Source organism: Alexandromys fortis, unplaced genomic scaffold (genome assembly GCF_014885135.2).
Source record: "Alexandromys fortis isolate MF-2015 unplaced genomic scaffold, M_Fortis_MF-2015_v1.1 scaffold_12, whole genome shotgun sequence".
Taxonomy (NCBI): Eukaryota; Metazoa; Chordata; class Mammalia; order Rodentia; family Cricetidae; genus Alexandromys; species Alexandromys fortis.
Window position 1 is genome coordinate 17,301,435 of NW_026067937.1, and position 12,730 is coordinate 17,314,164.

At 46.7% G+C, this 12,730-nt stretch overlaps 1 protein-coding gene across 12 annotated transcripts in view; it reads right to left on the reverse strand.

Annotated features, from left to right (window-relative positions):
* Nucleotides 1–12,730, reverse strand: part of Pard3 (par-3 family cell polarity regulator) — a 482,565-nt gene that overhangs the window by 14,147 nt on the left and 455,688 nt on the right. For all 12 annotated transcript variants that reach the window (XM_050147184.1, XM_050147175.1, XM_050147180.1 and 9 more), the window contains one exon: nucleotides 9–129. In XM_050147184.1, the coding sequence (XP_050003141.1) occupies nucleotides 9–129 (121 nt within the window). The remainder of the gene's footprint in view (nucleotides 1–8; nucleotides 130–12,730) is intronic.

A 12,730-nucleotide genomic window follows, 5' to 3' on the forward strand; every position in this document is an offset into this window, starting at 1 on the left:
ACACTCACCCAAGACTGCTCGAAGCTGTAGGTGCGGCGCCGGTCTTCCACCTCTTCATCCTGTTTGGCTTGCTGGAACTCTTGCCGTAGACGCTGTATCCGGTCATGGTTGCTAGGAGTGGATCGATTGCTAAAAGAGAAGGGGCAGCCGTGAGCACCCTCGAGAACAGTAACCACAAATGGCGGTTGATGGAGGGAAGGGGGGAAGGGCAGCGAGCTGTGGAGTGTTACTCAAACAGGAAGTGAATTCTTACAACCAAATCTGGGCATTTGAAACGTTCATTTGTTCAGGGTTTAGGCTCATTGTGGCTCTTCCAGCAGAGGTCTGACGGGGTGACCTTTCAAAGTCTTGCTTCCTTTCCATAATCTGGTTAGGCGCTGGCAGTGAAGGTTTGAAATATGGGGCCTTGAACATCAGAACAATCAGGGCCCAGACTAGCTCCTCCAGCTCCCTAGCCCGGGGCACACCATTTTCCTTACACTTTTACAAATGAAGCAAAGATATCATCTGTAATCAAGTGAGACGATACCATTCACCCCCTACACATACGAACAACAGCATGATTCAAATTAAAATCAAAACCAAAAATTAAAATGTGGCTGGAGACGCAGCTCACTGGTACAGGGCTGATCTGGCATATTCTCTCTACAGAGTGGTAAACAACAAAATGTACATGCATCTATGTGGGAATCTCTGTGCAAACATGATTGGATGTCTGTGCATATGTATTGGTGTGTGTATCTGTGGACTTGTGTTTATGTGTGACGTACATATGTGATGGGTCTGTGTATGTGGTGTAGGTAACGGGTCTCTGTCTCAGTGTACGTGAACACGTGTATATCTTTACAGATATGCAGAATTATAATCACAACACTATTATATGTGTCTATATGTCTGTGAATGTATGGATGTGCATATGTGTGTGTGGTACATGCATGTGCACATGTGTGAATGTATGCATGTTCTCATAGATATGCAGGATGATATCATATTGCTGTTTCATCAGCTTCCTATTTACAAGGCCACGAACAACACGTGATCTCTGTGGTATAACAAGAAACATAGAAAACTCAAGGTGCTGTTTGAGCAAACCACTTGTTTACACAAGGATGCATGCATTCTGTATCGTGCCGAACTTCCTTCTGCAGCCCGGTAGAGAAGGCAGCACGGCCCCTCATCCCGCCAAGTGTGGAAACTGACATTTTAAGGAGGTGAGTGGCAAACGTTTTGGGTTGACCAGTCTGAGAACACGAAAGTTAACGCGCCTGTAAATGTGCCGTTTCAAATCATGCAACATCTCACGCAGTCTCAAAAGTTCCCGCCATGCTTCTGAGACATGCAAGCCACTTTTCCCACTGGCTTATGAAAATACAGATATAGCCATACCTTGTTCCAGCACATTAGTTAGCACTGGTTACCAACCTCTCGCTCTTTCTTTCCCACGGGACCAGTGACTACCTGGGCATGTGATGGTCTAGTTGCCAGCATAATGTGACAGAAATAGAGCAGCGAGGAAAGGGACCGTGGTTTTGTTGCTCTCAACCGACATCAATGGGAGGATGATCGAAGGCCAGACTAGCTACACAGTGCTCCGGCCTCAGCAGGATCTCCGCTCAGCTCTTCCCATGCACTAACTGCATATTTATGGGTCATGAAATTCAAGCAAGTGATGAAAAACAACCTTCCACTGTCTGTGATGAGGTCAAGGTCATTCCTCAACACAGTGGTTGACCCATTGTCCTTAATTCCAGTTGTGGGTAGCCTCAGTGGCTTTCTAGGATCAGCCCCAGCAGTCACCTGGGCCCTGGTTTCCTAATCTCCCAACCGCTTTCCCTTCCTTTCCTCTGCTTTCTTTCAGCCTGTGCTCTAGAGAATTAGCCCAGCTTGCCCTGGACCAGCTGAACCGGCGGCACTTTCCTGGCTTGCGCTGAAGACAGGCTGCAATGGTTTCATGATGGATGACAATTTCCAGGATGGGAAGGCCATCAGGCGCCCTTCGGGAATAAGCATTGGCAGCGTGGAGGTAAGACCTGGCGTTGCAAGAGAGAACTATTGCACCGGCTTACTTGCTTCCCAGGCCAGCCTGTGATGGGCCAATCATTCAAATCTGGGCTTTGAAAACTCTGATGCCCTCTTTTGCCAAGAAAGCCAAAGGAGATTTAAATATTCATTAGCAATAGTGACTAATCCCTACGCATGGCAGTCAACCTAGATTAGGGCTGGTGCCAATTTAAAGCTGGTCTTTTTCTTTACTTCCTATTCCCTCCCCACCCGTAATGTTGGTGAGGAATAAATCAAAACACCACCGAAGTAGTTCAAGGGATGACCGAGACTAAAATATCTTAATGAGGAGTCTAGAAATGCCAATTTCCAAAGACCCCACATCATGGGGATCTGAACAGAGATGATGGGGGTTTAGGATGCTCTCTGTAAACAGACAAAAGGCAGCTTTGGTCCAAATGCTGGCACTTGGCCTCCTCTTGCCATAATGGTCTTTGTAGCATAACTGTTCTGCATGTGTGTGCATGTGTGTATGCTTGTATATGTACATGGATGCACATGCATGCGTGAGTACGTGTATGTGTGTGGTGTGTGTGTGCTTGTATATGTGCACGCGTGCACGGGAGTGCGTGAGTACATGTGTGTGTGTGTGCTATGTGAAAAAAAATTGCCTTTGGTTCAGTAATGATGAGGGTTTTGTTCTGCTGTATTCTCTGTCCTGTCCTGAGAATTCTGGCCCCCTGTACATGCACAGTGTGGCAGGACTTGGAAGTCTGTGCAAAGCAGACTGCACAGAACACATGGCATGGAGTCTTCTGGTAGGCCTTGCTTGTTTCCCTGATGGTGGCTGATACACTTGTGCTAAGAGTAACTGGAGTTTCTGCAGGCCTGCTAACTGGACACTCTTGGTGAACAGGGTGAGGGAACCGGTTGCACAGCCACACCTGTCCCCACTCACTGCACCGAGAACGGCCATCCTAGAGAAGATGGTAAATGTGCTGCCTGTGAAGGCTGGGACAGCCAGGGGGATGTGGCCCACGGATGCCCTCCAGTTTCCCGCTGGTGCATGTGGGAATGCGTATACTCATGTTTCTGTGGGTGCAGGGCATGTGCAGATCACGAGGAGGGCACAGGTCCACCTGGATGCTGCCTCTCAGGTGTCATTTAACTCGTGTTATCTGACAGAGCCTTACAGCCTGGGGCTCACTGATTACACGAGGCTGGCCAGTCAGCAAGTCCCAGCATTCACGGGTCTCCATTTCTCTAGTGTTGGGACCACGCCCAGCTTTTTGCATGGGTGCTGGAGGTCCAACTCAGCTCTGCACAAGCGCACAGTAAGAACTTTACCAGCTGAGTTATTCACTCCCAGCCCCTTCCATTTTTAAAAGAGAAATTATAGATCCAGTTTTCATCCTAAATTTACTCATTGACTTTATTTTTTTGAATCGAGACAAGCCAAACACAATAGGGCAGCTGGCAGCCAGTGGCTACCTCTACTCGATGTTCTACAGTTGCTCTGTTCTGTTTCCCTAAGCCAAGGTGCAGCCCATAGTCTCTGAACGGCAGTCCTGAGACACGGAGACGCTCAGTTCTACACAGAGCTCATCCCTGGGCTCAACCGTTATTGGGTAGGAAATACTGGGGGAGGGGTGGGGAGGAGAGTTGTTAAGATCATAGCTTTAAATATGTTTTACTATATATTTTTATGTGTGTGGGTGCATGCATATCTATGCATCATATACATGCAATCCCAACAGAGGTCAGAGGATGGCATCAGACCCCCTGGGGCTGGAGTTCTAGAGGTTGAGGCAACATGTGGGTGCTGGGAGTAGAACCAGGTTCTCAGGAAGAAGAGCCGGTGTGCCTAACCACTGTGCAATCCTGCCAGCCCTTTAACTTACTAAAAAATGGGACTTTATTAAACCACTCACTAAAATCACAAGAATGCAGCCTCAGCTGGCACTTGCAGCCTCTGCTGGCACTTGGGATGTTGCCCTTTTATTGTGTGTATGTGTGCACGATGCGTGAAGATGTACTTGCAGCAGGCAGCCCCTTTCCTTCCACCACTCAGGTTGCTGGCTCAACACCAAGCGCCTTTACCAACTGAGCCATTTCAACAACCCATGAGTAACTTTAAGTTGTTTCTCCATACAAGACTAAGCATACTGGTAAGTTGCATAGCACTCCTACGTCATTAGGTGTTGCAAATCTAGACAGGGTTTTAAGTACATGGGCATATGCTCACAAACTTCTATGCAAATGCCTGGAATCTCGGCACCCACAAATCCTGGTATTCAGAGGGGTGTCTGCTGGCTACTGAACTGTACCTGCAGCTCCACAGGTGGACTTTGTCCCCAGAGCCCCACTGTCCTAATCCAACCTTTCCTTCCAATTCAAACTGAGCCCGGACACACTCTCTTGTGGCTTGAATTCTGATCTATCTTCTTAGAGGAGCAAAGAGAATTTGCAGAGAGACAAGAACCTGTGATGGGACTGGTGAATTCATTACAGACTAAAAATACCTTAACATTTGCATTTTAAATTATGCAACAGGAACCTGGAAACCCGGAAGCAAGGTTAGAGCACCGAGACCCAAAATTCAAATGGAGGGAGAGCCAACCATACATTCATAGAGGTTAAACAGGTAGCACACCTCGGTGCCTCTGGTCTTGCGCACGGAAGGGAGAGAAGACAAGAAGCCAGTATGAAGGTAGACAGCAGGCCTTACTAGACTGCGGCCAGCCCTCTCTAGATCTAATCCTGAAACATAGAACAGCTAGGTGGGAAAAAGGATGCAATTGCTCCTATTTTCAAATTCTTTCAAATGCTTTCAAAATTCTACCAGGAAATCAAATTCCACCCCCGTGAAGACTTTCCTGACTTCCCAGGCCAATTTCATACTTAATTCTTCCCAGCTATCCCCTGACATAAGCCTGTGCTGCTGTGCCTCTCAGAACGAGCATGCATATGTCTTCTTCTCAGTCCTGGCCATGATCGTCACCACCAGTGGCTTGTGACGGAGTGTATAATTCAGCAAATATTTGTGAAGGGCACACTTTAATGTGGCCCCCCAAGTCTCTCACCTTCTTGTGTGTGGCCTTTCTGGAACTTACCTTCAAGTGTGCCTAAGAACCACATTTGCCTCTAATAAAAAAGTTGGTAGTCGCCATTGCTGAGTGTATGCGGCGATACTTCCATGACCACCTAAGAAGATGACATCCATCCTGTTCAACTCTAGAATGGAGTTCCCTGCCCTGAATCCCGTGATTGCAAAGGACAAGCAAGAGGGCCGGGACTCCCCAGCAGAGCCTCCATGTTATAGCCAGCCTGGCTGATCTCTCCATTGTCCACTAGGAGACCCTGAGCCAAGTCTCAACTCCAGACCCGCAGAATCGGAATACGCAAGTATGCTGTTTGAAGGGACGGAGTTTGTCAAGCAGAAAAAGAAACCGTATTGCTCACGATCAATGGTCGTAGCCAGACGACTTATTCTGTCCAAGACGATGTCTATGGTTGTGATACAAGCAGGAACTTGACATGTGGCTGTCCTGAGTCTGCTCTCTCTTGTCTTGACTACCCCTTGACGAGAACATTTCCACAGTGTAAGACTAGAAAAAGGACTGGGGAGACATCTCAGTTTGTGATCTTCATGTAAGCACGAGGCTCCAAACTTGATGTCTAACACCCTTGTCAAAAAAGTCAGGCATGTGGGCACATGCGTATAGTCTGTGCATTAGTTAGGGTTTCTATTGCTGTGATAAAACACCATGATCAAAACCAGCTCGGAATAGCGTTTCTCTTAGCTTACAACTCTCAGCTCACATTCTGCGGCCGAGGGAAGTCAGGGCGGAAACTCAAACGGGGTAAGGACTTAGAGGAGTGCTGCTTACTGGCTTGCTTCCATGGCTTGCTCAGCCTGCTTTCTTATAGCAGCCAGGACCACCAGGCAAGGGGTGGCACCGCCCACAGTGATCTGGGGCCTCCCACCTCAATTGCTAATTAAGAAAATGCATCAAGTAAACACTGGTGTAGAAGATATAACTGAAAAATCAATGTCTACTATATACCCGAACAAGTAAAGCCAGGGAACAGCAGCATTTGGTCAAGAATGTTCCATAGATAGCTTCCCAACTGTTTGCTTCTTCCTTTGGGGAGATGGCTATCTACTATAACACTGTTCTGAGAAACCAGTCATCATGGAAATGGGGCTGTCTCCCCACAGCCCGGTGAAAACACACCTGCCGAGCTCAAGAGCCCTTTGTTCCCAGTATGCATGTCTGAAGGAGACCCAAAGGCTTCTGGGAGCTCGTTCACAAGTCCCCACTGTCTGGAAGGACCCTGGCTTCCAATTACGGAAGGGTAGCTGCTCAGCAAATGCTCACTAGCCATGCCAGCCTCAGCCTCCACCCTCAGCCCCTTCACTTCTGCTCCATCCCCAGCCCCAGCAATTTACTTTCTGGCCTGAGCTCAAAGCAGTATTCCAAGTGCTAGGGAATCTCACACCTGTGCTTGCCACCCAATTACCGGCGATGCCAAAGGGCCATGCTTCTATTCCTAATTAAAACACAAGAAGTTAATTTCCAGATATCTCAGATCCTGGAAAGAATGCAGTCCACACTCAATCAAACATTTTCCTACTTGGATGTTTCCATCACCTTGACAGCTATACTATTCACCGTGTGTGTGTGTGTGTGTGTGTGTGTTTGTGTGTGTGTGTGTGTGTGTGTGTGTGTGTGTGTGAAGATGATGTTAAATTTGTTTTCTTGATCACTCTCCATTTTCTTTTTGAGACAGGGTCCTCTGCTGATTCTGGCACTAAGCCAGTGCTCACACTCACCTACTGCACCGAGCTTGTGTTCACTCTCACTTACTGTACTGAGCCTGGTGCTCACACTCACCTCCTGTACTGAGCCTGGTGCTCACGCTCACCTACTGTGCTGAGCCTGGTGCTCACGCTCACCTACTGTACTGAGCCTGGTGCTCACACTCACTTCCTGTACTGAGCCTGGTGCTCACACTCACCTATTTTGCTGAGCTGGACAGGTGAGCAAGCTTGAGGCTCCTCCTAACTCTGAGTCCCCAGTACTAGGATCACAGGTGTGTACCACCCACACGTCTTTTTATGCGTGGGTTCTGGGGAACCAAACACAGGATTTCATGCTTGCACGGCTGAGCCATCTGCCCACTCCCGAATACTGTTATCTTTGAAAACATGTTGACTGGGAAAAATGAGTGAATTCCCTTCCTCGTGGGGCTCCCTTCTTCTGGTGTTCAACTTTCACAATTCCGATTTCGTCCCAACACGGAGTCTGCAGTGCAGGTATCTCAAGGATGTCACTTAGAGCACAAGCTACACCGGAACAGACAGAGAGCCATGTAGGCACAACAGATGTGGGGCATCCTTGCCAAGCAGTCTTGGAAACAGGCGGCCTCGACAACCAGCAACACCTCACATCAACGAGCAATGTCTCACTCACGGTGATGTCAAGTGTGGGTGTGAGGGGCTGTAAGCCTTTCAGGACAGATCAGCAGCAGGACAGAGTGGGGACAAATAAACTCTTAAACAGAGATGGCAAATCATGGATGAAGCGTCTCTGCACTCAAGGGACCCAGACAGAAGCACCGGAGTATGGCACCAACTCAGAGTCAAGGAAGTCACCCCCTGATACTGAGCTACATTCTGTGCTGATTAGCAATCCCATAACATAGTCCCTGCTCTTGCCATTGCCAAAGAACTAGTCTTCATCTACAGATGTCAGAAGTAAGTTCTTAATTGCTGTAAATTAGTAAGCAAATCCAGATTCCTCATTAAACTCATTGCACCCGTCTGTTAGCAGGGAATGCTTGCATTTGTTTTCCCTCCTGGCGCTCAAGTCTGGAGCATTCCGCTCAATCACAGGGACAAGCAGCAAGGCGGAGGTGGGTGTAGTGGAGGCCTGTCCTCTGAGAGAGTTGACGATGAACCTGAGGCCTCCATATTGTGTGCACGCCTGCGTGTGATACCTGTGAGCATTCGTAGATGTGTGTGAGAAGGTCCAGACTAGAGCCTGACGCCTGCTATCTTTCTCAATGGCTTCTTGTTTTATCATTTGAGACGGGGTCTCACCAAGCATGGAGTTCACTAACTGGGCTCCGGGTTTCAGGGCTCTTGCAGTCATTGCCTTCCCAGCACTGAAATCACAGGTATGGGCCACCATGCTTGGGTTTCCGTGTGAGTGCGGGGATCTGCTCAGATGCTCATGTCTGCCTAGCAACAAGCACTTAGAACTCAACCCTCTCTCCAGCACCGCATCTTGGCTTCCTTCACAAGGGTCAAATATTGCCTCCCTCCCCCCGCTCTGAAAACATGACTTCTTTTGGTGGAAAGAAAGTGTTTCTTTTTAGTTATTGCCCTGGGCCCAGTCACCTGTCCAAGTGTCAGTGCCAAAATTGCTGAGTTAAGATTTGGACAGACCAAAATGATGCGGAGCAAACTTAACTCTCAAGCTGGCTGAACGGGAAAGCAGCCTGGTCAGGCATATGAGATTTCCACCACCTCGTAGGCTCCAGAATGGACGGTGAGAAACTGGGAGAAGGAGTGGGGAGGCTAAACCAAGAGATGCACCGGCTACCAGATTACAAATAAAAATAGTTCTTCTGCACAAGCTTCATTAAGTTTTAACAGCAAATATCTTGGGGTTTTACACTCAAGCTGCAGGTCATAAATTCGCAGTACACCCCCCATATGTTCCACAAACACCTGAATTCAATTTCTCTTCAGGCTGTGAAGCAAGAATGTGATGCTTCAATTAATTATGCATGCAAGTTAGTGTTGAACAGGGGCAGATTTTGTGTGTCTGTGTGTGTGTTGCAGGAGGGTATTTATAGTGTTTGATATTTTGGGCTAGCTCTTTCTCCCATCCCAGCACTTTCCTATTGGTGGGTGAATCTTAATTCACTCAAATATAAACATGAAATAAATTATGACTAGTAAGTACCTTGTAATGTTTTCATTTTCTGTAGGTAACCCAGATAAAAAGCGAGGTAGCCATGGACTTAGTATTGGGCTAATGGATTTCAAGGAAATGGATCTCTGCCTGTGTAAAAATCACCTTAAATAGATCTCTGCCTGTGTACACATCAATCACTTTAAATTGTACAGAGGCATCTACGCAGAGACCAAGTAGCTCTATTTATATGTGCCTGTGTGTCCGCGTGAAATTAGCCACTCAGGGAATACCACGTCACCCTCGGTTTCCTTTTACAGGTTTCCTCATCATCTGTAATATGAAAAGAATTATGAGATGCTTGTGCAAATCCCACAGGCGCTCCCCTTGCTCAGCTGATAAAATTCATCTCCAGATTGTGACACCCGTGATTTGTTGTCCATTTCACACCAATTTCAGCACAATAAATCATAACAAATTAAAACCTTATAGCTATACTCTCTGGGTTAAAAAGCTAGTCATCAAGACTGCGAATCCCAGGTTTGCTGCGATAAAGGTAGCTCTGCATCCCAGGATGCTCTGTGGATCACAGGGAGGTCGTCTCCACCGTGGGAAGCCGCAGGAATGGACGCCGCGCCCGTCCTCTGTGGCCCCTGGTAACAGCCCTATCATTTTATAAGCGGTTGGCTTTATTACCATCATCACTCTTCCTTATTAGCCTGTCAGTGGTCTCAAACAGGAGTGAGGGGGATTTAGCTGAACTTTTTGAGGGGAACTCCTTCAGCTGCAGAGCGCACATGGACAGAGGCGCACAGCGTTTCAGGACCCAATGATAAGCACACAGAGGGAAGTTCATTGGAGCCCACACTGGTTTTCCCTGACTAGAGTCAGACACAATTCAGGCTAGGACTATTGATTGTTGGGTACTAACACCTCACAGGAAGAACTTGCCTAAGTCACAGAACATAGTATTATTATTATTTTTAATTGAGGAGGTCTCACGGTGCTGCCCAGGCTGCCCTTGACCTGCTAGGCTAAAGCCATCACCATGGCTCAGCGTCCCAGGGTGCTGGGGAGAAGGTTCAGTGGGAAGAGGCACTTTAACACCGGGGTTCCATCCCTGGGACCCACGCGGGGGAAGGAGAGAACTTCCAGGGCATCCTCTGACTTCCACATGTGCACAGTGCTGCCCACACAAGTATACACAGATGAGAAAAATAAATGAATGCAATTAAACATTTGAAAAAAAAAAAACAAAACAAAACAAAATCTTAAAAATATATCAACGTAAAACTAGCTATCCAAGTTTTGATGGAAAAAGTCATATTTGAATAGAATTTTTAAAACAGATGGTCTTTCATGAGAGAACCGGATGGGGCGAAAACCCCCAGAGACAGAAGGGAGAGGGAGACTGAATGACCTTGAAACTCCCCCCTGACCCACCCACCTTACTGAAGGAAATGGGCAAAGGGCAGGCAACAGTCAGAAGCCGGGTCTGGGCAGAGTAGGGTCCCCAGCGAGCCACCCTACGGAGCCATAAAAGCAGGTGAGAGGAAGAAAATGAGCTCAGGCTCAGCTACAAATCCAAGAGCAGCTTGGAAAACACCTGTAAGAAGTCACACACACTTCCTTTTTCCACCATACAACTCAAGGAGTCCTTATAACCTGGGGTTAACCCTCGGAGTGTATTTTTCCTGGGGAGGTGGCTTGCTACATCTTTCCAATAAACGGTAAGAGCTTGTAAGGCATTTCAGTGGGTGAGAGAGTTGGTAGAAGCTTACGGTCGTGTTATTCATTCAATAAATCCACCAGGGAGGCAAAGGTTAGCCAGTTGTGACCCAGAGGTAAGGTCTGTGCTTCAAACTGAGATAGACAGTCAGGAGTCTGAGTAAAGAGCGGCCAGATTTCAATACCTTCAGGTTAAAAAGAAGAAGAAAAGAAAAAGGCAACAGCAGAGGGAAAAAAAAGTAATAATCAGAATTATGTTGTGAACTTTGAAATAAAAAAATAGCAATGGAAATTAAATTACAAAAGCTGATAGATTTCAATGACAAAATAAAATGATTATCATGTTCTTTTTCGTATTAGAGAGGTCTTATCACTCAAGCATAGAAACTAATTATCGAACCATTATTTTAATTCTTTAATCATGACATGATTACATAGAATCCAGGGCTAACATTTTCTTTGTTTTTGCATTCTCTTGTCTTTAATGATAGCGTAATTGCAAAATGCTATAGAAAAGAGAGCGAGCTGTGTCTTTCATTCTGTTTAAAGGTAAAATCCCAGTGCAATGCAGGGCTTGCTGCTAGGCAGTATTTTAATTTAAAATAGTAGGTAATTTCTATATGAGTTTCCTGAAATGATTCAAAACGGGAAGCAATATAGTAAGAGACACACCGCCTCTACAGTTCATAATAGACATCACTTTGAAAACTAAAATCAGAACACAGAGATATTTCTTAGGAAGGAAAGAAAGAAAGCCAAACAGAAAATGGAAGAAGGGTGGATTTGCCCAAATACGACGGGAAACTTTCTAGGTGTCTGCATTCATTACTTCCCACTGTGGTAAAATGCCATGTGAAAAAGCAACTCACAGTCGGGCCACGTTGGTACACCGTCCCTGAGGAAGGGCCCACAACAGCAGGACAGCTAGAGAGGCAGGGGCGGAAGCAGGAAGCTGAGATCCACAAGCAGGAAGCAGAGAAAGAACTGGAAAGGCCTACCTATCCTCAGAGCCTCTTCCATGCCTCCAAGAGCTCCAAACTCTTCCCAAATAGCAACACCAACCAGGGACCAAGTGCCCTTCAAATACATGAGTCTACGGGGCATTTCTTATTCAAACTAACACAGTGCCCCTGTTTCTCAATATTGTAAAGAACTTTACAGTATTTCTCTTGTTGTTTATACTTTTGCTTATTTTATGCCTTTTATTAATTGTATTAGTTAAGTATTTCTATTTATGATTCCATGTACAACTTTTTTATCTGCATGGGGCGGGGGTTGGAGCACAAATGTTGCTCAGTACCTTCAGCCTTTCCTCAGGCCTTCCTGCTACATGAGGAGAATACAACAATGATTGGAATCGTTTGGGACTGTTGATAAACAGTTAAAGTTTGAGTGGAATGCATGTTTCCAAAGTCCCCACATCTATACCGTCTAGATTTTAAATGCTTCCCGAAAGGCTGGTTACCAGCAATCTTGCTCCACGACAGACAGTGCTGTGACCACCGAGTCCCGTGAAACTCCTTCCACTCAGGCTGGGAAAGCCAAGATGTGTCCATCTTGATTCCTTGTTCGCTACTCTCTCATCAAGGGCTGCCATGGTTCGCTTTGTTTCCCATCCTTTAGCTTGTGATTTTAATCAATATAACTCAATACAGCATGGGTTAACTACATGAGCTCTTTAATAAAACAAAACCTTGGGATTCTATAATGATCCTCTTCTCCTAAGTTCCTCCCATATCTAGACATTTCTGAATGATATGCCCGTAGCTGCTCTCTTATATGTACTGAGGATAACTGTCAACTTCCCGTTCAGGCGGACAAGCACAAGCCTCTTGCACAGCGTTCCCAATCCCCACCCTCCTGCCCTCCCCTACAGTAACAGCATAATACTTTTCCAGCATGTTACCAATATTGCTCACTGTTCATTCAAATGGGAAGCTTTGAGGATACCATTTCTCTTTTATGACTTTTTCTTCCTCCCTCCCTCCCTCCCTCCCTCCCTCCCTCCCTCCCTCCCCCCCCCCCCCCCCCCCCCCCCCCCCCCTCCCTCCTTCCTTCCCTCTCTCTTTTCCTCC